The sequence below is a fragment of the Crotalus tigris genome, unplaced genomic scaffold (genome assembly GCF_016545835.1).
Source record: "Crotalus tigris isolate CLP2741 ecotype Arizona unplaced genomic scaffold, ASM1654583v1 scf7180000024286.1529876, whole genome shotgun sequence".
Taxonomy (NCBI): Eukaryota; Metazoa; Chordata; class Lepidosauria; order Squamata; family Viperidae; genus Crotalus; species Crotalus tigris.
Genome location: NW_024100459.1, coordinates 1,058,911 through 1,086,704, shown reverse-complemented (window position 1 = coordinate 1,086,704; position 27,794 = coordinate 1,058,911). Strand labels below are relative to the sequence as shown.

General features: G+C 36.7%; 1 protein-coding gene and 1 long non-coding RNA gene across 3 annotated transcripts; one reads left to right on the top strand and one right to left on the bottom strand.

The window, feature by feature from the left end:
• Positions 1–1,665: 1,665 nt before the first annotated feature.
• On the top strand, positions 1,666–21,859 carry LOC120299283. 2 transcript variants are annotated; one of them, XR_005554375.1, is made up of 4 exons: positions 1,666–1,787; positions 10,095–10,215; positions 11,254–11,336; positions 14,007–21,859. It is a non-coding gene; the product is annotated as an uncharacterized LOC120299283 (long non-coding RNA). The 2 variants fall into 2 exon arrangements; XR_005554376.1 differs by lacking the exon at positions 1,666–1,787 and adding an exon at positions 1,794–1,930.
• OIP5 (Opa interacting protein 5) lies at positions 19,995–27,765 on the bottom strand. The gene is made up of 5 exons (XM_039323927.1): positions 27,354–27,765; positions 25,880–25,946; positions 24,498–24,617; positions 24,008–24,089; positions 19,995–23,092 (listed from the first exon to the last, which is right to left on the bottom strand). Exons 1-5 carry the CDS (start codon positions 27,625–27,627, stop codon positions 22,946–22,948), a joined length of 690 nt encoding a protein of 229 aa, XP_039179861.1. The 5' UTR covers positions 27,628–27,765; the 3' UTR covers positions 19,995–22,945.
• Positions 27,766–27,794: the final 29 nt, after the last annotated feature.

Sequence of the window (27,794 nt, the reverse complement as noted above, 5' to 3'; positions counted from 1 at the left end):
CACTTCAGTCAATAAGTAACTCAATGTATTCTGGTGGCCTTTTTGCCAGAAACTGGCAAAAAAGAAACTGCAGTCACTCTACTACAGAATGCTACAACTGGTGGTAAAGGCAAGCAGGTTCCCAACCAAACTGCAATCATGTGACTGTGGGACCGTTAGCAGCTGTTGTTACTCTTGAACTCTCATAGCTTCAAAGTCACTAAGCACTCTTTAAGCAAGGACTACCAGTATGTTCTTCCTGCAAATTTGCTCCTTTAGTGGAATGAAGGCAATGAACCTGAATAGTAAATATCCTCTGGAACGGGTGTCAAACTGCCAGTCAGATGCATCATCTGGAAGCCACCCCCACATTGCCGGCAATGGCAAAACTGTCCCAATATGTTACGTGACATCACAACTTTGACATGTCTGTTCTGGAAGATGTTTTAGATGAGTTAATTCAACAATCCTAGAATAAGTACAGGTAGTCCTTGACTTAAGACCACAGTTGAGCCCAAAATTTCTGTTGCTAAGTGACACATTGAGTTTTGCCCCATTTTGTGACCTTTCTTGCTAGAGTTGTTAAGTGAATTACTGCACTGGTTAGCAACACAGTTGTTGAGTCTACTTTCCCCATTGACTTTGCTTATCAAAAGATGGCAAAAGGTGATTACATGACCCAGGGACACTATAAGAGCTGAGGTGGCGCAGCAGTTAGAGTGCAGTACTGCAGGCCACTTTAGCTGACTGTGTTCAGCAGGTCAGCGGTTCAAATCTCACCGGCTCAAGGTTGACTCAGCCTTCCATCCTTCCGAGGTAGGTAAAATGATGACCCAGATTGTTGGGGGCAATGTAAATATATATATACATTGCTTACTGGTGTACACCGCTTAGAGAGTGCTTGCACTTAAAGCGGTATATAAGTCTCATAAATAAATAAATAAATAATCATCATAAATATGAGTCCATTATGAAGCGTTTGAATTTTGATCACATAAACATGGAGATGCCGCAATGGCCATAAGTGTGAAAAATGGCCATGTCACTTTTTTCAGTCCTGTTGTAACTTTGACAGGTCACTAAATGAACTGTTGTAAATTGAGGACTACCTACTGTGATCTCACAATATAGTAAAACCATCCGTATGCTACAATTGATGGCTTCCAAACCATGAACGTCTTCACTCCACATGCCGAACCGTGATCCACATTGCGATTCAGCCTTTGAATCCAGTCGCCCCCAACCCCCACCAAATCTCAGTCAAGCTTTCCCAATTCCAAAGCTGGGACTACTGGTATGAGAACGAGGTGCGCATGCGAGAGTGGCTGTTGACTGAGCGCAAAATATGCAAAGGCAGGCATATGTACGGAAAAAGCAGCGCAGGCCCAGTGGACTGACGCTTCTTCTCTGCTCCGAGTCGCTTCCAATATAACTCGGCCGCCACCATCCCGCAGGTCGTTTCTTCCTCGAAGGCGTTGGGAATGGCTGAACATACCAAACGACGAACCTCCACCTCACCGACGCTGCAGAGCAATTCCAGGAGAAAGAAGGCGTGCCCCACCCCTTCTCTTGGCCAATAGGTTTTCCGTGTTGCGGAGGCGGCGCAGGATTCGGTCGGCCGTCCAATAACCATTAAAAGCGGGAGGTGACCGATAAGAGATCAGACCAATGGAAGAGCAGAGTCGTCGGCAACGTGATCCTTTCGCGCGGGCTCCGATTGGGTGACTTGAAGCAGGGAGGGGAAGATGGCGGAGTGAAGGGAAGAAGTGGAGCCAGTGCCGCTGCGGGCTGCGGCCCAGGGGCCCAAGGTGCGGTAAGAGAGCGGGGAAAGCCCAAGCGCTGCGGCGGAGAGGGTTGCGAGCGCTGGACTTTGTTGGACATAAGCCCGACTCGGTGCAGGAGTTGTTTTGGCCCGGCTCATTCGCGGGGTGAACGGGGATCTGCGCCCAGTGTGAGTTCACTATCGCGCCCTTTGATTAGAACTAGTTCCAGGATTATCGAACCGACCTTTAGCTCTTCTTCCGACCTAGATTCGAAACTGCTCCCTGCGGTTTCCCTCCATGGTTTAAGGTTCTAAACATAATGGGCGCCAGGGTAGCATCTGACAGACGAAGCTGTTTGCTTCTGCTGGAAAACGGAGCTTGGTTAAACGTGGCACTTTCCGGGTGCCATTGAGCTCTGCAACTGCGAGGCAGGCACCACTAGCCTTTCCGACTAGAATGGCTAATGAAAGCCAGAGGGGTGGGGTGTGGGGAGTTTTTGTTGGATCGCGAACATCACGATCGCGAACAAGCTTGATACAGGTAGTCCTCGACTTACAACAGTTCGTTTAGTAACCATTGAAAGTTACAACGGCATTGAAAAAAGTGACTTATGACCGTTTTTCACATTTATAAGCTTTGCAGTATACTCATGTGATCAAAATTCGGACTCTTGACAACTGACTCATATTTATGATGGTTGCAGTGTCCCAGGGTCTTGTGACCACCTTTTGTGATCTTCTGACAAGCAAAATCAATGGGGAAGCTAGATTCACTTAACAAACATGTTACTAATCTAACATCTGCAGTGCTTCACTTAACAGCTGTGGCACAAAAAGTCGTAAAATGGGGCAAAATTCACTTAAATGTTTTAGCAACAAAAATGTTGAACTCAGTTGTGGTCATAAGTTGAGAACTACCTATAACTGATTTATGGTATAAATAGATGGATATATGAAACTCCAGACTTCTTTTGGCTTTCGCTTTCATCTCTACCAATTCAAGGTTCACAAGAAGGCTGTAGTTGAGACTTTCTCTCCTATCCCAGACTTTTATTTTATGTCCGTTTTTTTCTTGCCAAATTGATATATTTTTTGCTCATGCTATTTTGTATAGTGACTCCTCTCCTACTTTAATATTGATAAGTCTGAGCTGTTCCTTTATTTTATGAAACCGGATTAGTGGCTATTCTTTTGTTTTCCTTGGATTCAGAATTACACTTTGTTACAGCCCTGCAGTATTTTGTGATTTGGAATTGGAATTTAGGATGGGGATGGGTAGGAAGGCAAAATGTAGGCAGCCATATTTTTTCAACTGATATTTCAATGTCATGTCAGCGTTTTCCCATTTTGAATTCCTGTTTTCAGTATAGTTTCTAGTGATATGCATATTTATAAGAGTAACGCATAGTGATAGGAATAATGAGCTTATGTGTAAGGAAGTCAGTAATGACTAGTGTTAGAAAATGCTGAGACATCTATGAAATAAATCTTGTTGGATGTAAGAGAATTGTTGGAGAATTCTGCAGATGGCTGAGAATTTTGAATAGATTCATGTGCACTGTATTCATTAGTGTGTACTCTGAAAGCAGCTGCATCTATTGAAGTAGATATTGCCAAAATATATTTAATGAGTACTTTTGAATTTTATTTATTCAACTGCTGAAATATCATTGAATAAAGGAGACAGATGCAGAGAAACAGGACTTATATGCAAAGTTATTTTTACTAGCCTTATTAATGAAACTAAAAACTGTAGTTATCTGGAATTTTTTTTCATTGTAGAGATTAGATCAGTGGAGAATATTCTAGATCAGGGGTCCCTAACCCCTGGTCTGTGGACCGGTACTGGGACACAGCATTCCAGCAACTGGTCTGCACAAACAAAGCCCTATCTGTGAGATGCAGACAGCACACAAAACCATGCACTCTCCGGTCTGTGGAAAAATCTTTCTCTACGGACTCAGTTCCTATTTTTAATGTAGTTATTTTAGTAACACTCTAGGAGCATTATAAATATATTTTGTAAGCTTAGTCATGGAGAGATTTAACTTTGAAACTGGCCAATATGACTATTTTATGTGTATTTGTTATGATACGTGTAATGAATAAATTCTTTTTTTTAAATTAAAATAGTCTTTTTGTAAAATAATACGTGGACAACTTTCTATTTTATGTTACTGTTTGGGCACAAAAATTTCAAAACGGACTATCCTGGTAAACCTGTGTGTAGTGTAACACATAAGTTGTTGGACAAAGACTGGGAAGGCCCAAATTCTAATCTACCCTCAATCAGAAAATTAACTAGATGATTTGGGGCCAATTATATTCTGCCATAGAAAATAAAATTAAGGAGACACACCCCCCCTTGAATTTCTGAAGGAAAGTTGGGATATAAAATTAGTAGTTCTGTAATTATAATATTCTACTCTGAACACTGCTTTTTGGGGGACCTAATCCAGTAAAGCATTTAGGGAGGAATAGTCAATGGTAAATTTGTTACTAAATGTCTATAAGGCTTAGGAATGTGTATCTATTTTTTCAATTGGTGTGGTGACTTACATATTTGCTAGATTTATATGCTACTGTTCTTTTAAGAGGTCAATATGGCATACATAATATTTCCTTCTTCAGTTTTTCCACCTTTTCTGAAGGTGGGCTTCAGAAACTAAGGATGTATTTGCACTGGAAACTAGAACTCCTCCCCCCCTTCAGTCCAGCTCCTTAATTACTTATCCAATTTCAGAAACAAATGCAAACATTATGTAATTGAGATTAGAAAATTCTGATAACTGTTGCATGAGATGAAGGTGAAAGAAAATACAACCCAGAACTATTTATGCAGACTATGCTAAGATTTTAACGAGCCATTATTTACCAATTGCATATCCAAATTAGGATATGTGATTGTATATTTTTAGTAGGATGATGGTGTTCGTATCAGCTTTTTTTTATTAAAAAGTTTTTATTTTCCATTTATTCATACAAAATACAATTCAATTAAAATAAATTCCTAATCATTGGTACCGCCTGCCCATTCCCCCCAGGCCGCGTCCACCCTCTCTAATCCTTCCCTACTTCCCTCCTCTTTCTCTCCTCCCCTCCTAATCTCTTCCCCTCCCCTTCTCCTCTAACCATTCCACTTCCTCCCTACTCCTTCCTCCCCTCTCATCCCTCTCACACACATAAACGCAGCATAGGGGAAATGCCCAAGCGTTTACCATGACTATATTATCATTACCCACCCACCCACCCACCCTCAACCCTCCCCCCTCGCTTCCCAGAGCAGAATACAGGGTTATTAATAAGAAAGTTAACAATAATAAAAAAAAAGAAAAAAGAAAAAAAACATCATACTTAACCTTTAACTCCCCTTAAATTAAGTCATATAAACAAATCTCTACAGCAGTTACTATAAAATTTACTCATAAAATAAATGAAACTTTATAGTCCCATATTTTTTTCTGAATATAATCTATCCATCTTCTCCATACAACCTTTTCCCAGCCCAAATAAATTTATTGATACCCTTCTGCCATTCCTCCAAATTTACATCTTTTTTTAAAATAGGTGTCATCTGAAACAAGAAAAGAAACTTTGGTAGAACATTCATTTTTACAGCTGAAATTCTCCCCAATAGTGACAATTGCAGTTTTTTCCAGTCATTTAAATCCTTTTGCACTTTTGCCCATAGTAATTCATAATTATTTTTATACAATTTTCCATTTGAGGCAGTTAAATATACTCCCAGATATTTAACCTTTTTCACCATCTGAAAACCTGTGGCTTTAACCAAACTTTCCTTGTCATTGGCTAACATATTCTTAGATAATATCTTAGTCTTATGGTTATTGACTTTAAAACCAGAAACTTTTCCATACTGTGTTATAAGTTCTAATAGACAATCAACCACTCTAATCGGTTGTTCCAAAATCAAAACCAAATCATCCGCAAAAGCCCGTAATTTATACTCATTTTTTCTTATCTTTATGCCCTTGATTACCGTTGATTCTCGAATCTGGATCAACGAAATCTCCAATGTTAAAACAAATAATAATGGAGATAATGGACATCCTTGTCTTGTCCCTTTTTCAATATTAAAAGTCTCAGTCAATCCCCCATGAACAACAATTTGAGCTGATTGTTGCTGATATATAGCTTTAAGTGCATGTAAAAAATTATCCCCAAAATTCATTTTCTCTACCAGTGAGAATAAGAATTGCCAATCTAATTGATCAAAGGCTTTTTCAGCATCCAAAAATATAAAAGCCACAGGAATCTGATTGTTCTTATCCAAATACTCAATTAAGTTAATAATTTGTCTAACATTATGTTTCATGTATCGCCCTGTTATGAATCCTGATTGATCACTGTGAATCAAATCCTTCATAACCTGCATTAATCTATTTGCCAAAACTTTTGTAAAAATCTTGTAATCTACATTTAATAATGATATCGGCCTATAATTCTTAGGCTCTGTAAGATCTTGATCCTCCTTCGGAATTTATTTATTTATTAATTACAATTTATAGACCGCCCCACTCCCGCAGGACTCCGGGCGGCGGAATCAATGATATAAATGCTCTTTTCCAAGAAGGAGGAACTTGTGCTCCCAGCAAGATACTATTAAAAAGCTCCTTTAATGGCTCCAACATTTCTTCATATAAATTTTTATAATACGTCAACGTCAATCCATCTGTTCCTGGAGACTTTCCCACCTTTAACTGCTTGATAGCTAAGCCAATATCCTCCACAGTAATTAAACAATTCATCCCATTTTGCTGTTCCTCAGAAAGTTTAGGAAAATGTACTGATTGTAAATATTTATCTATATCCATTCCCTTTATATTATCACTTGAGTATAGTTTTGTGTAAAAATCTAAAAAACTCTTTTTAATCAAATTTTGCTGAAAAACCTCAGTACCTTTATATTTTACTTTCTCTATAATCCTAGCCTTCTGTTTCTTTCGTAACTGATAAGCCAACCACCTCCCAGGCTTATTCGCATTACAAAAAGTATTATGTCTAATATAACGCAAATTGGTAGGCACCTGATCTGCCATCAACATATTAAATTGTTCCCTAAGCATCTTTATAGAAACCTTTAAGTTATTATCAGTTGGATTAAGAGCAAGCGCTTCTTCTTTTATTTTAATCTCATCTTCTATTTCTCTACGTCTTTGTATCCTTTTATCCCTAGAAACTTTATTTAAATGAATTAAAATTCCCCTCATATACGTCTTACTGGCATCCCAGACCATGGGCATCGATGTACCCTTATTCATATTTAAAGAAAAAAACTCCTTTAAATACTCTTTACATTTTTGTACAAACTCTTCCCGGGTAAACAAATTCTCATTCAGTCTCCAAGGCCTTCTGTTCCCATCTTCCAAGTATAGCTCCATCCACACAGGGCTATGGTCTGAAAGGGTCCTGGGAAAGATTTTTACCTTTCTCACCCTAGAAAGAAAATCAGTAGTAATCAAAAAGAAGTCAATCCTTGAAAATGACTGGTGTCTATCCAAATAGAAGGTAAAATCTCTATCACTTGTGTTCCTTTCTCGCCAAATGTCAATAAGTTCCAACTCTTCTTTCAAATCAAAAAAAGTTTGGGGTAATTTAGTTTGAGTGAAATTTTTTGAAGAGCTCTTTTTATCTATAGTTATATCCAAAACTCCATTCCAGTCACCCATCAAAATTACAGATTTATAATCCAACTGGGATATCTTCCCATGCAAAAGCTTATAGAATTGCTTCTGTTGTTGATTAGGGGCATATAATCCAACAATAAGAACTTTCTTGCTTTGTAACAGTAGTTCCACAAAGACATATCTTCCTTCAAGATCAACCTCAATTTAGCCGATAAATTTTTCTTCACATAAATTACAACACCCCCTTTTTCCCCTGGAGCTGGAGCTATAAAATGTGATCCCAAACAAGAATTTGTCAGATATTTTGAGTCTTTTGAAGTTATATGAGTCTCTTGCAAACATATCAAGTCATTATTATGTTGTTTCAAATAGTAAAAGACCTTTCTCCATTTCTGAGGTGAATTTAAGCCATTAACATTCCAGGTCAGGAACTTGGCCATCTACACCGGCCTGAAGCCTTTGAAGCATAGCCTGAAGATCAACTGTCGAAGATCTTTTAGGTCTTGCCCCTCCCACAGGCTCTGTAGTAACCATTCCTTCTACTTTATCGCCACTCTTCTGCTGCTGCTCTTTTTCTTTGCGTTTATGGGCAGCTCGTGTCATCCTTTGATCTTTTATCTCAAGATTCTGTACAGGCAACACCGCTTGTTCCATGACCATCAATGAGGAAGCTCCTGCCATAACGGGCTCTTCAATTATCCTTTTTTGTGGAGGTGAAGACGGTCTTGCCTTTAGAATAGAGTGATAGAAATCTCTTGCCTTTAAAACTGTAGTTAATCTGTAACGTATTCCATCATAATTCACTACTATTCCTCTTGGAATCTCCCATCTGAACTGGATTTGACGTTGTTTTAACTCATCAGACAGAAAAGTAAAATCTTTTCTACCTCTTAAAATTTTTGGAGGTATTTCTTTTAAAATTATCACATCTTGAGCTGCAATTTGAAACCTCTTTTTATAAAAAGCTTGTATAATTTCATTACGAATAGATCTTCTGGAAAAGTAAATAACCACATCTCTTGGTAAATTTCTCTGTCTGGCAACCTGTGAGTTGACTCTGAAGATTTTTTCTATCTCATTCCCAACTTCTTCTGGTCTCTATCCAAGATTAAAAGCAATATCTCTAACAATAAGCATCTTCAAATCTTCCTGGGAATTTTCTTTCAATTCCCGGATACGCAATGTGAACTCCATTTCTCTGTATTGTGCAATAGTTTGTTCATCCTGTGTAACTTCTATCTTATTCTCCACTTCCTCCATTCTAAATTCCAGTTTTGCTGCATTTTCAGTAATCTCTTCCATTTTATTGTCAATCCTTTCAATATGCAGGGCAAGACCTGAAAACGCAAATAATATGTCTTCTCTGACCTGCTTGTTCTTTTTCTCCAATAATTCTTCTGTAATAGGAGATCTTTTACCTCCTCTTTAACATCCAAAGCATTCATTTTTAAAGCCTCTTGTAAGTCTTTGAGAGAGATTGCAGGAGGAGGAGAGGGTGGGGGGTGATTTTGGTTTAGACTGAGAAGCAGGCTGAGTCATTGGGGAGGAGATAGAAGCTTTAGGGACAGACCAAACGTTTTGAAGCCATTCTGTTAAGTTCAAAGGAGCAAAATTCTTGCCTCTATAATATCACAGTTCTTTAAATAATAATAAAAAGAAAGAAAGAAGGAGAAAAAAAAGAGAAAGAGGAACAAAATTCTTGCCTATATATTTAAAACATGAACTTTTAACTTTGTTGCAAAGTCAAACAAGAAAGACAGTCGCCATTTTGCCTTTCACTTTCACTTTCTTCAAAAGGGAAAGTAAACAAAAAAAGGGGGGAGAAGATGCTTGCAGGAGTTAAAGTCACAATCAATCTTAAATCCACTTTCTCCTGGTCTGCTCTGTCTGCATTTGAATACTCACAAGCCTCCCAAAAAAGCAGATGTGGGAGCAGCACCTTGCTTCATCCCAGAACTTCGGGACAAAGACATCCTGGAGTGCGGAGTTGCCTCAGGCTTCGAGGGAGCTCTACCCTCTGATCCCCGGAATTATGGGGATCCAGGGGAGCTCTTACCTCTACCTGAGCGGCTCTTCTCTTCCCTTTCTCCCAGGGAAGAGATTCAAGCCGTGGAACAGCTGATTGTCAAAGTTCCGCAGCTTTTACACAACCCAGGAACGGGCTGCTTTGTGAAAAGCAGCCATCATAGCTGCTTGATCCACCGGAAGTTCAGCTTTTAGGAACATTGATGATAATGCTATTCATTCAATCAAGTCCGATTTTCGAAGATTCTATGGACCAGTTCTCTCCACATTTTCTATCTTGTACAGCTTCATTCAGTTGTTTTATGCTCTGGCTAGTGGTATCTAACCACCATGTTTTTGGTGACCTTGTTTCCTTTTACTGCTGACTATTCTGAGCATAACTGCCTTTCCAGTGAGTTTGATTGAATGACATGCCAGAATAAGTAAAGTGGAATTTTATGATTCATGTTTGTGTTTTTTTTTTACAGTCCAGTATTGGCTTGTTTGTCACCTTTCTGCTTTCTAAGTTCTGTTCGCATTTGAAAGGTTCAGTATAAAGTCAAAATTTGTTCATTATGATTTTAATATATATCTATTGAGATGTGCTCCAATATGAAGTAATACTGTAGAGGTCTTTAATGGTTACCAGATAGGGAAAACAATATGTAAAATGTCTTTTAATATCTTGTTCTCGCCTCCAGGTTCGTGCCCCTCCAGGTCTGTGCATATATCATGGTGATTGGCAGTCAAAACTTGCATTAACTGAAAGCTACAGACAAAAGTTCTTGGTGATAAAATGATCAGTGCAGCATGAAATGAATGGTAAGTGCATTTTGCCCATGGAATTGTGTGGCTTGCTTCTTTATGATTTGACAGCTCCCTAAGATTCTGGGAACATATATATCTATCCCAGAGTGCTAGAGGAATTTGCTGATGACATGCCAAACTTTTATGAATTATATTTGAGAAAGTCTAGCAAAGAGCTGGATAAAAGTTGTTCATATCTTCAAAGAAAAAAAAGGAGGGGGGAAATGTCAGAATGGTCAATCTTCTGTTGTTAAGCGGAGAGATTCTAGAGCGGATCTGAAAGAGATCTGTAAACATCTTAAAACATTGCAGTAATTATGAAATCATAATGCAATTTTCAAAAATTGTGTCAAACTAATCTCATTTTTTCACTGGCTAATTTTAGATTGGAAAACGAAATAGACTAGTATGTCTTGATTTCAGTGAAGTGTTAAGTGAAGTACCCCATGTGATTCTGCTTTAGCGTGTTACTACTGTATTATTTGGGCTGGATGTCATGACAAATAAAAGGATATATAGCTGGTTTGAGAAATCATACTTAAACAGTACTTAATTAGTAATTCCTCATCAGGTTAGGAGTGAAATATTAAATGGGGTGACTTGAATAGGAAGCAGAGAGGATGCCTATCAAATTTCCAGATGAAAATTAGATAGGTTAAATTAGAGGGATAGCAAATTCCCTCATCTCCTTTAAAAACAATCTTTAGGTTAGAAAAATGAGTAAAAATAACAATGAAATTTAGCAGATGCAATGCATATATTCCAGAAAAATAAACCAAATGTATAGATGTAGAATGGAAAAAGTACAAGAGAAATTACAAATAGCTTAAAATATAGTCTGTGAACACATTCCTCCATAACAGCAGTCCCCAACCTTTCCCGCTCAGTGGACCACATGCCTGCACTCACCCACCACTTCCACGGCCTGGTTCCCAATGGGCTGTGGCCCATCACTGGGCCGTGGACCGGGTGTTGGGGAACCCTGCTCTATCTGAATATCTCATTTTTTAGAAGTTGACTTTTCTATAATTTATGAAAAATCTATATTCGCAGAGAAATTGTAATGGAATTGGAAGCAAGCAAATGTCCCTATCATCCAAAAGGGAAGAACATCCAGGAATGATTCGTCACTAAAGGTAAATACTCCTTCAAGCTAATCTTGCTTCCTGATAACGTTATGGACTGGTTGTTTTCTTGGCATGATGTGGAAGTTGTTTGCTGTTAGCTTCTTCCAGGAGATTTTTGAAACCTTCCAGTCTAATCTGGACCTCTGGTATTAGCAGCAGCTTGATGCTGGTGCTGATACTTATTTTATTTTTGTTTGCTAGCCATCTCGCCATGAGGTGACTCTGGATGGATTACAATGTTAGAAGCAGTAATAGCAGTGTGTGTGTGTGTGTGTGTGTGTGTGTGTGTGTGTGTGTGTGTAATCGTAATAATAATAATACAAATTATAATTAAAAGATGGTAGGGGAGGGAGCAGCATGCATGGGGGGGGAGTGGGATCTGCGGTTGGTCTATCAGCCACCTCCAGTGTGATACTCCCCATTGGGGCTCCAGGCCAACTGGCAAGCCCTTACAGAAGGTCAAGAGGGTGGGGACAGATCTCTCTCCGAGGAGCAAGATGTTCCAAAAGTCTGTAGCCACGGTAGAAAAGGCTCTTCTCCTGGACCCCACCAGCCAGAATTACTTGACCAACAGGATCTGCAGTATGCCTTCTCTGCTGGCACTGGTGGGGTGGGCTTGTCCCCTTGGGATGAGACAATTCCTCAAGTAACTTGGGCTCATGCCTTGAAGGACTTTAAAGATAATAGCCAACACCTTGAATTGCATTGGGAAGCAAACCAACAATCAGTGCAGCTCATGGGCCACTCGATGGCCCCCCAAATTTGCCTGAACTGAAGCAATCTGCACCAGTTGTAGCTTCCGAATGCTTTTCAAGGGTAGGCCTATATAGAGCACATTGCATTACTCCAGGCTTGAGATGACCAGAGCTTGAATGACTGAGCTCAGATATTCAAAAGACTCTCAGATGTTTAAGACTTTATTTTTAGCAGTGTGAAAAGGCCACTTTGCAAAATCTGTTTTAAATTAAATTCTTTTAAACTAAAGGCAAATTATACCAGACTAATCTTTATTTTTCAAAACAGTTAATAGTCTGATAGATAAGACTATACCTTTGATATACTGTACCCTTTTTTCAGTAAAATTTCCATCAATTCTCCACAATGTTCTTTTTATTAGGATGGTTAAATTTTTAGTGTTTTAAAGGCTTTTACCTTTATTTAGAAATAAACAAACTTGATCTATATCATTGATTTAAACTGTTTGCTTCCTTCTTTAAATCACTTAAAAGAGTCCACCTTCTTAGTTGGTAATTTGTCAGCAATTCTTTTGTAGTAGATTCCCAGCATCGACAGAATGGGCAAAAATCATTTAGGGAAGTTTTGTTTTTGTGAATGAAGTGAATTTTAAGAATCTCTATTTTCTATTAATAACAGTTTATTTCTATACCATGTAGGCCTAAAACAATAAATGGATATAATTTTTCCGAACAAAATATCACCCACAAAGGTTTAATACTTGCTTTTTATGGTCTTGCTTGAGTGATATGTTGACTATAAATGCTAAGCACTTTTACATTTATTTATTTTTTTTGCTTATACAAATATTCTTGTTTAAGCGTAAATGGAAGTAAAACATTTGAACACTCTTAACAATAAGTACAAAAAGGAGTGCTATGCCTTTATAGTTATTAAACTTAAAAAGTTCTTGAAGACCTTTGAGAGAAATAAAAAATGTGCTGGGATGGAAAACTAGTATGTGGGTTTTGGAATTGGTTCAAACTGTCATTTGAAAATGCATCCTTTTTCTGCAGTCTTCGCTTACAGTCTCACAATATAGGTTATATTGAAAGTCAACGTTCTTTGATATTGTTAGTGGCTTACAGACTATCATTTTCATTAAAAAAATTCTGCTGTCTTTTATTCTATAGCAAGCTTTCAATTAAATAGCATTAATTCCTAAAGCGAGCCTCTCCTGCATTCCAAATGATAAACTTCTTGGATCTCAATTCAGTTGTTCTCAGTAGATTATTTTAGAACAGTATACTACTTTATGTTGTACATTTATCACAATATAGTTCATATGCAAATAATGTTTCTACATTGTAAACTGCCCAGAGAGCACTGTAAAGTGCTATGGGGTAGTATATAAATCTAAATGCTATTGCTACATGCAATAGATATAAGATTTACTTTCCGTACTCAGTGACTTTTCATGGCAATGTTTTCCAGTGATATTTATGTATCAGGAGGCAAACATAGTCTTCAAATTCTAGTTTATAAAGTAATCTTGCTGTGTATGGGAAATTAATGAGTCTTAAAAGTGAGCAGACTGTGATCATGATTAATGGCACAATACCCCAGTTGTTGACATTATCTATAATTCATCTGCAGATTATTTTCTTGTATTAAAATGCCACGTTTCCACGAAATGAAATATTGTTTTCAGTTTCATTATATTAATTGAGAGCCAGTTTGGTTGAGAGCTGTCTTGATCTAGTGGTTAAGGCTCCAGGCTAGAAGAGTAGGAGATTCTGGTGTTCAAGTCTTGCCTTGTCCATGAAAGCCAGCTGGGTGATCTTAGACCAGTCATTCTCTCTCGGCCTATCTCACCTTACAGGGGTTTCTTCTGGGGGGGGGGAATAGGAGGAAGGTTTGTTGGAAGTATTCACAATCTTGAGTTATTTGTAAAAATAATAAAGGTGGGATATAAATAAATAATTTGTATGTGTTTCATTCCAGATCTTTTCTTTTTGATCCAGGGGAGGCTGTTTCTTAAAAGAGTTGCTATTCATGAATGCCCATCTTGTGAAGAAAACTCTTCCTTTATTTCACTAAATGGAAATGAAGAAATGCTGCTTTGATTCTTTTACAGCTCCTCATCATAAAAAATTACCACATGAAGCTGAATTATACAGATGGAAAGTACAACCCTTGCAAAAAAGCAACTAAAATGAATATATAGACCTTCACGTAAACCAGGCCTTTGCTTATGGTTTTTGCCCTCTATAAGTGATTGTGCACATAATACAAGCAATTGTCAATTCTTGTTGACACTTTGATTCATTCAGTATATTTTAGTAAAATAATTCACCGCAAAAATCTTTGGAGAGCCTAACAAATCGGTATGTTCTTAAAAATACTGTCTCAGAAATCTTGATGAAAAATTGTGGCAGAACGACCAGAGTGTACATGTGTTGTAAAAGAAAAAAAGAGAAATAGTTTGAAAGATTTTTCCATTGAAAAAAATTCCTTCCTAAAAGAGCCAGTTTATAATTAGATTTTAATTGAAGATTTAAGTAAATCTTGGTACAATTCTGTAAAGTTGCACCAGTCAACTTATGTACAATTGAATGTACTTAAAAGCTGGAAAGTGGGGATATTAATAATATGTCTCAGAAAATGGAGGTTGGAGACTTAAAAGTATAGAAAGTAAGCCTTGGGGCAGTAGAATTTACTTGGTATCCCAATTCTTTCCTAAGGAATTCAACAATAAAAGGTACAATGACTTAACTATCCAGGCTTTTACCTGAAAGGAACAATAATGCCAGTATAACCTTGTATGTAAAACTTTCCACTGCTTACATGAACAAAAGTTGGACATGCTCAGGAAGGGCTTCTTCATTATTTCTCAATGCGTTACCCAGAGTTAAGGTGGAAATTGTGTTCTAAACTTGTTTGCGAACATTCTTTGCATTGTGTTTGTTTCTACGTACGGGCTGTTTCAAGCTGGGATAAAAGTTACTTTTTGCCACAACTGGGTGCAAAGGCCTATGTCTTCTTTCCTTACTGAGTCATGGAGCACCTTATTTCAGTTTTATTAAAATATTAATTTAGGCTTGCTAATAGTTTAACAATATCCTCAATCTTAGCTAAAGGAAGTGCATTTGATAATTGTTAGTCATAGCTAAGAATGTTGAATGCTTTTGGCTGATTGATGGCACATGTTATTTTCAGAGGTAAAGTACTGGCTGGTAGAAGAACATTTGGGATGCTTGTATGTTTTAAATAGTTTTAAGAAGGGGAATATACCTAGCAAAGCATTTTGTATTTGGTTGCCATCATGTTATGTTTAGCTTATATATGATAAAAGAGTAAACATTTTTTTTGCTGTTTTGAATAAAATAGAGGTAGTCCTCATTTAGTGACCACAATTGGAACTGGCATCTTGGTTGTTAAGCAAAGCAGTCACTAAGTGAAACTGATCTGTCGTGATCTTACTTCAGCTTTCCTTTGCTTTACAGACCTCTGAATGTCATAAATGTGAGGATTGGTTGTAAAGTTACTTTTTCATCACCATTGTAACTGTGGTACGGTTAATAAGAACTAAATAAGGACTTACATGTACATTTTTTTTTTAAAAAAAGTGTTTCAGTAGAACACTTTCAGAGGGCTTAAAATCTATAGCTACAGGACAAAAAAATGAAATATTTACAGTAATAGTCAAAAAAATGTGAAACTTAGAAGTTTATTCATACAAAATTGAAATCTTAAAATAATTTGGTTTATCAGGGTTTTAGAAGTAAACCCTATCTTAATGAAACTGTTCTCTGCAATTCTTGTTAAAAATTAGAAAACAGCATGAGTTTTATCAGTTTTTGGGATGTTTTAGCTATTTATACCTCAAGAGATATGTTGTGGGGAAAATAATACAGTAGAATGGGACAGAGTGGGAATGTAATTTAGTTTCCCCAAATCATTAGAAAACGTTCATAGTATTTAAGAAGAAAATCAATTCTTTATCCCCTTTCTCACTAAATGCCACTGTAATAATGTATCTCTTTCTATTGAATACGGCTGCATTAAGAGTAAACCTAGCATTTGAGAAAAAAACAACACTGCTCTCTATATGCCCGGGAAACCATTTTACAGTGTAGCTATCCATGAGCATCTCCTTAACAGTACTAGTCACAGGCAGTATTGCCTTTATTTTTTAGTTTTACATACTCATCTGTTGTCCACCTTGGCAGGAAATCTTTTACATTTGAAAGATGAAGCAAATATGGGGCATGTGCAATAGTATAATATATACATATAAATATATTTTAATACTTGTGGACAAAATGTTACAAGTTGTTTGAGAACAACAAAATCACCAATGTCTTCCATTTTAAAATGTGTATAGTTCCATAAGCATTAGTGCTTTGTAGCAAAACTGTAGTGCCATGTTAGGATCAGTGCATGAGCCTAGTAGTACTTTTTTTACAATTTCAGAGTGACAAATTAATGAAGCTGATGATGTAACTTATAGGCAACTGACATGGTTATGGTCATGGTCATGGTCTAAAGATGCAGTGTCCTTTCTAGGCAATGGTAGAAGAAACTGATGCATAGAATCAGTGAGATGTGAATTTCATAGTGATTGCATGAAAATAATCTTTAATCAGCCAGGTATATTTTGAGTGCACTTAAACTGCATGTAAAACCCTAATAGAAGTAATAATCCTTAACAAAACCCCTTGTGAATCATGGAATATTTTGCTATAATGAGAAAAATAACTGATAGTGTAACTTCTTAAATTTAGGGACTAGAATAAGCATATGACTAGTCTTACCCATGAAACGTTTTGGTATGTTTTGAATCAGAGTTGTTGGTTGTTTTTATGCTTGCAGTAATACAGGAATGGGTAACCTTTTACAATGTAACTGTTGCTTGTAGAAACTGAATGATAGATTGGGGCTTGCACATATCTGCCAATGGGGCAGAGTGGCATCTTGCAAAATTGACTAAACTAGAAATGCTGTCACTGTACAGCTAATTCTGAACGCACCTAAGTTATTAGCATTGTTCATTATTAAAATCTCAATTTTTTGCTTACTTTGCTAATTTAGGTAAAACATTTACTGGAGTTTTCTTACTAATTATTTGGTCACATTTATTTCTTGCATTCAAAAGTCTATCTTTATATTACACTAATTAATCTTAGTAGGTCCCCCCCCCTTTTCTGAAGTTACTGCTCCAGTTAGGTAACTCATCTACTTAAAACTTTATTTTTGGTTCAAACAAGTCAGGTTTAAGTTATGAATCTAGTTCTTTGTAGATGATTATGGTTTAATTGCTACTTTTAGCTTAAAGGGGATACTGCATCTTTTTTTAAAAAAAAAAAATCTCTATAAATGGCCACCTTGACGAGAGAAAAGATTTCTCTGGCTTTGTATTTCTTTATTGGCAAAACATAATGATAATTTAACTATTAAGCCAGAGAACTACACAATTACTTTTAAAGATCTCTATTTTCTCGTGAAAGTGGCAAAGTGTGTCGTTTGGAGACGAATTGTGAAGGCCTGAGCTTTATCAGGGTTCTCTTGTGAAGAGCAGTACAAGTGAATGAAATGGGGCTGATGATTGGGAGAATTGATGGAAAAATACCTCTGAAACTGGAATGCAAAATAGCACAGTATGTAGGGGGAAAAAAATCCCTGATGCAAATAAAGCCATAAGATGACAATAAATAGAACTTTAGTAGCAATAACTATTTGCATGTAATAGGACTTAACTTGCATTGGCAAGAATTGTATAGTAGAATAAATGGTATTAACCAAATAGGTTTGCTGTGCTCTATGTTGCAGGAAGTTGAATTTCTCAAAAGTTGGTAAATTCCTTTCTACCACAAAACTATGTGTTTGAACGCTACAGGCAAAGCTTGGCAAAAATTCCAGAATAATTTTATTTTTCAAAATTGATATAATTAGGAAAGAGGTTTATTGTGTATGAAACTGACGAGAACTTATACAGAATGTAGATAATTGATCATCATTTCTGAAGTAACAAAGAATCCTTGAGGCTGGGTTCTACCCAGAGATATAATTTAGGAGTTTGGAGAACAAGTTTCAGTTCACTCTGCCTGGCAAATTCTTAGCCTCGTCATTCTAGAGAGTGCAGTTTATACCTCTTTAAAATTCAGTTGCACTAACTTTGTATGCACGTGCATACTGAAGACCAAGTAAACTGTAAATCTAATGCAGAAATCTGCCTTAAGCAGGATTTGATTGACCAGATTCATCTGCAAGGCTGGGACATATATTTAAAGAAAGTGGCTTTACATTTATTTTTGTTCTACATTCTATGGTATGGTTTATCTACACGATAGTTTTAAAATAAAATACATATACACAAATGCATACATGTTTATACACATTCTATAGCACAGTTCACCAACCTTTCCAGCTTTGTGAACCAGGAAGAGGAAATGGTTCCGTGCGAGCAGCCAGCAACTGCATGCGCAGCTCCATTTGCACGAGTGGCATGCGCATGCACCTCCCGCTCACACAAATGGAGCGTGTGTGCGCGTGCACTTGCCTGGTACTTGTGCAAGTAGGCATGTGTGTGCGCCTGCCCGTTTCTGCAGTCCAGTTGCAAACAACTCATACGCCCACAGCCGTGGCCCAGAGGTTGGGGACCCCTGTTCTATAGAACTTTCTGCTCTGTACGTATTTATACTGATCAATGAAAATTTAGCACAAGTTTCTAAAATGTTCAGAAGATTAATCAAATATTTATATAGACAAATAATTGATATATTTAGTTGACTTTTGGTCACAAAATACATAGGAAGCATTCATTAAACTCACTAACAATTTTTCTAACCCTGGAAAATTATTTGCACTTTCTGTAGTTGCCTACGTGATTATTTAAATACTTGTTGGCAGAATCCTAAAGGTATCTCATACCTGTATCAGTACAATTTTCACTGCTCACATGTTTTGAGCAGCTAATTTGCAAATCTTTTTCACTGTTGGCTAAACTGGTGCTAGGCTAAGATTATAACATTGCTGGTAGAAAATTTTACTTTCATAATCAGAGTCATGAATGTGAGGACTCAGGATTGCATGCAAGACTTGAATGTGGTGCTATTCTGGAAGAACTAGTTAGACTGTTGTTAATTGCTTAAACATCTGAATCACAGCCTCATCCTAGAGTGCATTACTGTCTTGATCTAAGTGATAAGGGACTATAGTATTTGAATTCCTGGAAATATAATACTGAAATATAATTCAGATGAGAGAAAATTCATAAGTGGCTCTTCATTGTACTTAATCTGTCTGTTCTCCATGTAGTTTCTCCTTTCTTTGATTGTAATAATTACCTTGATAGCTCTTAATTTTTGACTGCAGATCAGTTCCATTGAAACATTACTATTCTTGATGAAAGGCCCCATAGACCTTGCATTTCATCTGTAAATATTTTAGTATTTTTTAAAATTATTTTAATCAGCACCTACTCTCTAAATTTTATGATAAAATCCCTCTTAATATAAACTTCCCTTTGGATTTTTAAATTTTCCTTTATTTTGCACTTTGAAAAACAATAAGTCATGTAAGAATTCAAGCACAATATTAACACTTAGGTGCCAGAAAATAGCTCTCACAAACAGGTTTCTGGAAAATAGATTGCAAGTTCTTTGATGGTTCAGTCAAGATTTAGAGAAGCTAAACTGGATTGAGATTTTGCATTCAGTTTGTATGCTTGGGATGGGTTACAAGAAGAGCAGGGAATTTAACTTTCCCAGGAATGTGGAAAAAATGGTAGCTGTGCATAGTGCATAGCTTTGGGAATAAATACATTGATGTATCTCTTAAAGGGGGATAAAAGATAAAGGCTTATTATTGGAATCCGAAAATGATTAAACAATGAATGCACATTGGCTACGGGAGGATTAGAGTGACCATTTCTTGCATTCTAGAAAAGAAAGCTATTGTGCAGAGAGGAACTGACTTCATTCTAGGAACATGGGAAATGAATGATGGAGGCTTTGAATCTGAGCACTTCCTAGCTGGTTTTAGATGGAATTTCCAAGTTTTCTAAGTCACAGCACAACAAAAATTCCATAAAGTGTAGTATTTCTTAAGGACTGGATAGTTCAATCCTTTTCCATGCAGGTGAAGACAGATGATATTACAGAGCTATCAGAATGGAATACTTGTGTGGGAAAAACCACTGGCACAAGCACATAGACTCACAAACCGTCTTTTTTTAGAGATAGTATTCTAATTATGCATGATTAAAATGTATAGTGTTATAGCTATTATCAGTAAATTGATATATGCATTTATACATTATGAAGCAATAGGAACCAATATACCAATAGCTTGAATTTACTGCTTTGATTCTCAGTTTTTTTTAGACAACATGCTGCCTCTTTAGTAAAGGGGCAAAATGTACAAAGAAGGGACGAAGCATGACGCCAAAACTGTGTATTAGAAAAAGGAATCAGTAGAATAAACCCTCTTGGCCTCTTACCAAGTTCATAGCAGCTCATGAGCCTACATAATATGAACATGGTTAATGGCAAGTTGGGTTTCTTGGTTGCTGCAGTTGTACAAACAAAAAAGGTGCAGAGTTTCAGAGCGCAGAAAAGGGAATACCTAAATTCCAAATGGGGCAATAAAAATGATCTAAGCAGTTTAGGGTTTGTGGTTATTTTTAAGTAGAGATAGTAAATATATCCAGAGCCTGTTGTGGCTAAAAAACAATGAGTAATTAAAATGAGTAAGCTGTCCATATTTTTCAGGTATTAATTCTTTCTAGGACAGGTGTAGCTTTTCAGGTTTTTTCCCACCACTTTGGCAGCTGGATTAAAATGAACTGGTTTGAAACCAGCAATAATGATACATTATGGAAATTGGAAATAGTTAACTATTATTCATTCAAGCTATATTTAAATAGGGGGTAGCTGTATTGACCTGCTAGACTGAGGATTGATAAGAATACTCAATTTTGAAAAAAGGTGTAGAACATGTAGATAATAGAAATATTATAGCAGCATATCTGTTGCAGCAAAGTCTGTGTTGGCACACACTTTTCCTATTAAGATGTGCTAAAAATAAATCTCGAGTTTGAATCTTTAATTATACTAGTTTGCAAAAAGGCAGTTTTAGCTTATCTGAAACTAGTGTATCTCAAAGTTTGACCTGTTGTCTAGGTATAAACATTTGTTAAGGTATATTTATGCATTTTTTGTTTTTTGTAACTTTCCCAGTTATACATATTTCCAACCATATTTTTCTGAACATTCTTTGCCGGTAATGAGTAACTTCATATTACTAGATCGACTGAAGCTGTGATTGAAGTCTTGCAAACAATTTTAACAACTGAAATAAACAGTTTCTCATTTCTAACTTTTTTCCTCCAAAATTGACTTTTCTTACAGATTGTTTGCATGTATTTCAGCTAAAGAGTAGGATTTAAGACTGGGCTACTAAATGGATATACTTTTTTCAAAATAAAATGTTATTCTAGTGTTTGAAAACTGGGAAGAATGGGTAGCAAAAGTTCAGTCTAGAAGATAACCTACAAAGGTTATCTCTTTTACTAAGAGATAAATTCATCTGGATAAGAAAAGACAAGAAAGAGGCTACATATAATCTACTCCCTTATATTCATTAAGTATCAATATGAACAATTTGTCTATGTATATATCTAATATTTTCCAGATGGCAGCTTGCTTTTATATCTATGCATATTTGGGGAAGGGAAAGAATGTGTTAAATGTATTCTTTTGACACTGTAAACAATAATTGTTGAAAAATGAGCTTTGAAACTCTGCACTTGTATATAATTTTTTAGCAATAAAGCAGCATGAGCTGAGAATGCACTAAAATGTCTGTGTCATTTCTTCCTAGAAACACAGTTAAATGTACAAAATCCTCTTGTTTCCCTTCAGTATATAAGGGATATGTTAAAGAATCATTGAGTTGTATATTTTAAACCTGGTCAGTTGTTCTTGTGTGTATTCTCTGTACAAATACAGAAATGTTATTCCTAGCATGAGTTAACCTGAAGTAAAAACTGATGGTTATGAAAAGAAAGAATAGCTCCAGACTCTGTCATCTTCATGAGAGACAAGCTTCTGAATGTTCACAAAAATCAGAAGGAAATGGAAAGAGTTTGTTACCAAAAATTGGTTATCTAAAGATAACTATTACATAATTATTACAATTATTCAGAGCTCCTATATTCATTGGAGTAACGGTTACTTCCAAACTATGCAGCAATAAGTAAATTACCTCAGGGTGTTTTGCAGAAATACTCCAAGCATTTGTTTCTACTGACTAGATTGATATTGATCAATTTGACTCAAAGGAAACAATTTTTTATATTTTGCTGATAGAAATCCTATACATCCTGAAAATTTTTTACTACAGCCACTGCAACCTATATCTCAATCTTGAAAGTACAATAACCAGGAAATTGAGTTTTCTGGCCCCAAGCCTTCTGATAAATGAACAGATTACAATGAACAGATTACAATGCATATTAGTGATTTTGTAAAGAGTTTCCCCACAATCAAAAAAATGTTTCTAATAAAATGCTAATCTGATATTTCAAATGTTTTATTTTTTGACCAATTTTAATGTTGCTGAACACAATTTATAGCTGAGTCCTGAGGCGACGTAACTTTCTCTAGAGTAGACTATCCAGTTTCCAATATGTTCACAATGCAATCTTAGGACGGTTATTCAATGTTTTAAGATTTTTGTGAGAATATATAGAAATATTTACACTTACGAGTTAAATGATTTGAGATAGCTATTCATGCTCAGACACTATATGCCCTTGAATGCGCTAGGAAGGGAAACTATCACCAATTTGCCAGTGTAAAGCCATTTTAATTTACATTTTCAATTACAAACATAAGTAATTGTAAAAACAATTAGTTGAGATAGGTAACTCTAAAAAGTTAACCATTCAGCTTTCTATTTGTATTTTCATATGGTCTTCCTTTACAGCTCTCCTTTTCGGATGTAATCCTTTGTTGATTGAATTCTTCTAGTTTTTTAATTAGCAATTCCATGCGCATGTGAACTTTTATAAGACTTTTTTTTAACTACAAACAAAAAATTAAGTGTAAATAGAACATATCACAGAATATTAAGCAATCTTAATATTTTTACAAATATTTTTAAAATGACCAATGTTATGTTGCAACTTAAAAATATTCATATAAGCAGTACTGCAGAAATGGAATCCTTTTAATACCTTCAGTATTCAACTGCATAATAGGTAGTATGATAATTTTAGTAAACTGATTTTAGTAAAGGCTAATTTGGTAAACTGAAACAGGGCTGAGCAACATCTGAGAGGAATGCAATTCAGCCATCTACTTTTCTAGGGTCATTCACTGAAGCAATGTTAGTAGAAAAGGCCTGTTTGCCCTGCCAAAGTGTTAATGGTTGGGAAAGGAAGTGAGAATCCTCTGGGAAGCACATCATTCTTTTTTTCATCCTTAGTCCATCGGAATCAGTCTTTAATTTGGGGATGGGGGTGAAAGTCAGTAAACTGTGCCACCATTTCATAAACATTTGCCATAACATTTCAACTGAAAGAATGTAAATGGGCCCAAAGGGTTTTGATTCATATTATAGTTACACAAGAATCTTTAGATAGTGGACATTGCATGGAAAAGTAAACAGTTGATTTGCCATGAAATCACAATTAGCTAGATAAGCCTGGCTTGTTTCAACATGATCCATGCCGTTTGAGATTCACTGTAGCACAATCTTTTCCCACTACATTTTGGGGTTTTTTTTTTGTTTTTTTTTGGTAATGCTGACATATTTACACATGGAACTGTTTCCACTCTGTCAGAGTTGGTGGCAAATCCCAAAGAAAATAAATAGGAGACAGAGTGCCTTGTATTATTCCTTATAATAAGGCATGGTATAAATATAAATCAAGTAAATACAAATCCAATCTATACCAATATAAATTAAAAAAAAAATTAAAACCAGAAAATACTTACTTTCTCTACATGTTCCTTTAGGTTCACAACAGGACAGGTTACTTTTGAAGCTTCTACTGTAGCGGTAGTTTGTAGCAAGTAACTAAAACCAATGTTTTAATATTGACTCATTAAAAAGAAAATGAACAGTTTACAGTGCGTAACTCAGCCTACCCCGAGATGATTTGTAAGCGAGTGGACAAAGAATGGAAACAGTCATTGCAATAGTAAAATCTTTTCACAATACTAGACTTCAAGAACCTTACTATTCTCTGAACATGGTTTTCTAAGCTTTATCAAATTTAGCAAGATTTATTCATTTATTTAGCATATGGCATATCATACATGGATTGGAACACACACTCACGTATATGTATGTATATGTGTGTATATATATATATATATACACACACACACACACACACACATTTCATCTAGATTGAAAAAAACTATAAAATATGAATGTTAAAAAGATCTATTCAGAGAGAGAATGCTAAGAGAGAACGCTAACCATGTGATATTGTCCTTAGAAAGGCAGAAGAGGCCTCGCAGGTAAGCCAGTGACTTTGAACTATAGAGGATAAAGCCAATATTCAGTTGACAGGACTGACAATGCAATGTGTTGTAAGTGCTGGAAGAAAAAGAAAACATGAAATCAGTTAAACATTGCTGATTATGTTCCATAAATCTTTATAGCCTGTGTACCTTGAGCCTCATGAGCAATAGCTCTTGGTTCTGCACATGTACAGTATATAAATTTACAATCATAGAACATCAACCAGCTGTACCTTTATTCTTTTGGGAGTTGCATATTTTATTACTCTTTTTTATTTTTTTACAGTTGATATATATACATATTGGGCTTTTCCTGCCAAATCCATGAGTATGAGTTGATGTCCATGAGTACAGTCCAAGCACTGACCAAGACCTCTACCAAACTGCCCATCATGTTATTGGCAAAAAATAATTTCTCTGAGGACCCCAACAGAAATAATAAAGGTTCAAGATTTATAGACATATACTAATCTTACATAACTTAGAATACGAAGCCTGTGTTTATAAGGAGCTGAGACTTGACAAGAGTTTCAGAAAGCAGTGATGCCAGGTCTTTAGGTTCTTTCAGAAGATCGGAAGGATCTGGGACAACCTCACACCAGGGGGCAAGATGTTCCACAGGGCAGGTGAAATGGCAGAGAAGGACATTCTCCTGAATCCCTCCCACTGAAATAATCAGGCTGACGGGGCCCCACAGCATGCCTCCTCTGCTGGCACGGGTGGGGTGGGCCAATCCCAATGGGATGAGATGGTCCCTCTAGTAATCTGGCCCCATGCTGTGAAGGGCTTTAAAGCTGATTACCAACATCTTGAATTGCACCCAGAAGCAGACTGGCACCTTGTGGAACAGTGGTGTTACATTAAGAATATTAGCAACCGTAGTGTCAATAAAGTATGCTAAGTATAAGATCTATGGCAAAATCTATATCTGAAGAGTAAAATATGACTTTAAAAGTGGATTAGCTAAAGACAATGTTTATATATGGCCATTTTTTGGCTGGATATTAAACAGACAATTTCATGAAGACATAACATCAAAAAATGGTTACAACCATACTGTCAATGAAATGTTACATAAGATCTATGGCAAAAACTTTATATGCAAAATCAGATACAGCATTTGAAGTTTAAGCATGTTATTTTAAATATGATAAAGGTAGAAAAATTCTAGTGTAAAGACAAAACACTTTCCTTCTCTTTGATGTATTTGTTTTGTTGTTTTTGTTTTTTAAAAAATATCTACATGTATTTTAAGATTACATTGTTGTCTTATGGGCATGCAAAATACTTAACTAAATCACAAGTAAACATTGGAAAGGTTTTCAAAAAGATACCCACCAACCAATAAGGTCTCCTTCAACACAGACCATCAAGTCGTCTTCCACAACAACATCTTTTGTGACCTCTGCAGAAAATAAGGGCAGCACTGGAATATTAGCAATAAAAACTTTTGTGTTTGACATGTCTGATCTATACAATTTGATCCAACAGGATTGGCATGCTCCAGGTTCTGTCAGCCAAAGAATGTCAGCTGATGGGAAATAGATGTGACTTTTCTATAGTAACATCTACCCTCTGGAACATACTTCTTCCGGAGATTAAGATGGCCTGACCCTACTGCCCTTTGGAAGACCTTGAAACCTGGCTTGGGGCCCAGGGCCTTGAGTGTGTGTTTTCTTGTTATGTTGAAACCTATTGATTATTATATATTTTGGCTGCTATTTTTTTTAAATTATTTTTATATTGTGTTTAACTGGCTAAGTATTTTGATGATTGCTCATTGCCCACTCAAAAATGAGCAGCTGTACAAACTGAATAAAAAATGTATAATGGACCATGTATCAAGCTAAGATCAAAGTATCAAAACATACATTCCAAATACTGAGCTGTAATAACCAGTGCAGTCACGTCACCCAACTAATCTCCTTGAAGTACGGTAAGTATCTCCTTCAGAATAAGCATGTTTATGAAATAAAACATGTGTGCATATCTATCTAAAGAGAAAAAGAGTTATTTTAGAATCCTTTGTTAAATTTAGGGATGCCCAAAATTTAAATCTCTCTAAATAATTAAAGTAGGGTAGCAAGAATGTTTGTCCCTCATCCATATTGGTGTTCAAAATACAAGTATTCATATTTAGTACTACTTATAATTTATGGGAGTTATATTATCACATTAAGGACCTATTGTTTTGATCTGAAGGAGACAACCAGTTTGATCGTGATACAAGAAGTTATACTGTTGAAATTTCACCATTCCTATCAATTACATTGATGGTGAAATGGTCAAGTAACTAAACAAGCATTTTGGAATGCCTACGCTAGTATTGCTCTTAGATCTGTACAGGGAGAGCCAGTTATCTTGCTATGATATGCAACACATCCGTTCATATTGCTGAATATAATCATATAATAGTTTCTGAGAAAATTAATTTCAAGGCTCAGCCATTAATGCTTATCCAAATTCTACAGGGGGGAAAGTGACGAACAAATCACCATGCTAATTAGAGGAAAACACGCCTAACTAAAATATCATGTTTTGCTCTTACACACACACACACACACACACACACACACACACCCCTCCACTTTCTGGAGACAAATGGCCACGGAACGTTTCACGCTTAACAAGCACACGTGTATGTCCTCGTCAGCGAGAGCCCCATAAGCATCCTTGGTGCAGAACGATTCGCATTTTCCTACTACCTTACTAACGCTTGTTGCCCCTCGAAATTTCGCCGATTAACAGCTACGTACTCGGAGTTCGACTTTAGCATTTTCATTCTCCGGGGCAAAACACCCGATCAACTCACTGAAACAAACAAAAAGGCGGAGTTTCTCCTCCTGCGCGCACAAGTGGAGCGAGTCTCCTAATACGACCCGGCAGCGCCGGCACTGATAGACAACGCAGTCTTCCAGCCTGAGTCCCCGAGCGCCCGGAACTCGCTCCCCGCGGCTCTCCCGCTTCGCTGGGCTTCGCTGGACTTGGCAGCCGGGCCGCGTCTCGGGTCCTGCCTGCTCTACTGTGATCGTGCCGCCCACCTGGGGCTCCTCAAACAAAAGCCGAAGTTTTTTCCGTACAGACATCAGACCTCCCGCCGAAGATTCAAACTTTGGCCTCGGCTTCCTACTGCGCTGATTGGTACCCCCTTGAGCTCGTATGGGCGGTTAGCAAGGACGGCCCCCCTCTCCCCATTCATTGGCGAAGGCGCCTGTTCGTCTTTCGCCTTTATCTAATCGAGCTCTGAAACTTT

What these genes read in the sequence shown, in the direction of transcription:
- OIP5 (XM_039323927.1), bottom strand. Translation starts at nt 27,627, where the DNA reads ATGTCTGTACGGAAAAAACTTCGGCTTTTGTTTGAGGAGCCCCAGGTG. An exon ending in CCGCCTTTTTGTTTGTTTCA is followed by an intron (nt 25,947 to 27,353) that starts GTGAGTTGATCG and finishes TATTTTCTGCAG; the next exon opens with AGGTCACAAAAGATGTTGTT. An exon ending in TAAAGGAACATGTAGAGAAA is followed by an intron (nt 23,093 to 24,007) that starts GTAAGTATTTTC and finishes TTTTGTTTGTAG; the next exon opens with TTAAAAAAAAGTCTTATAAA.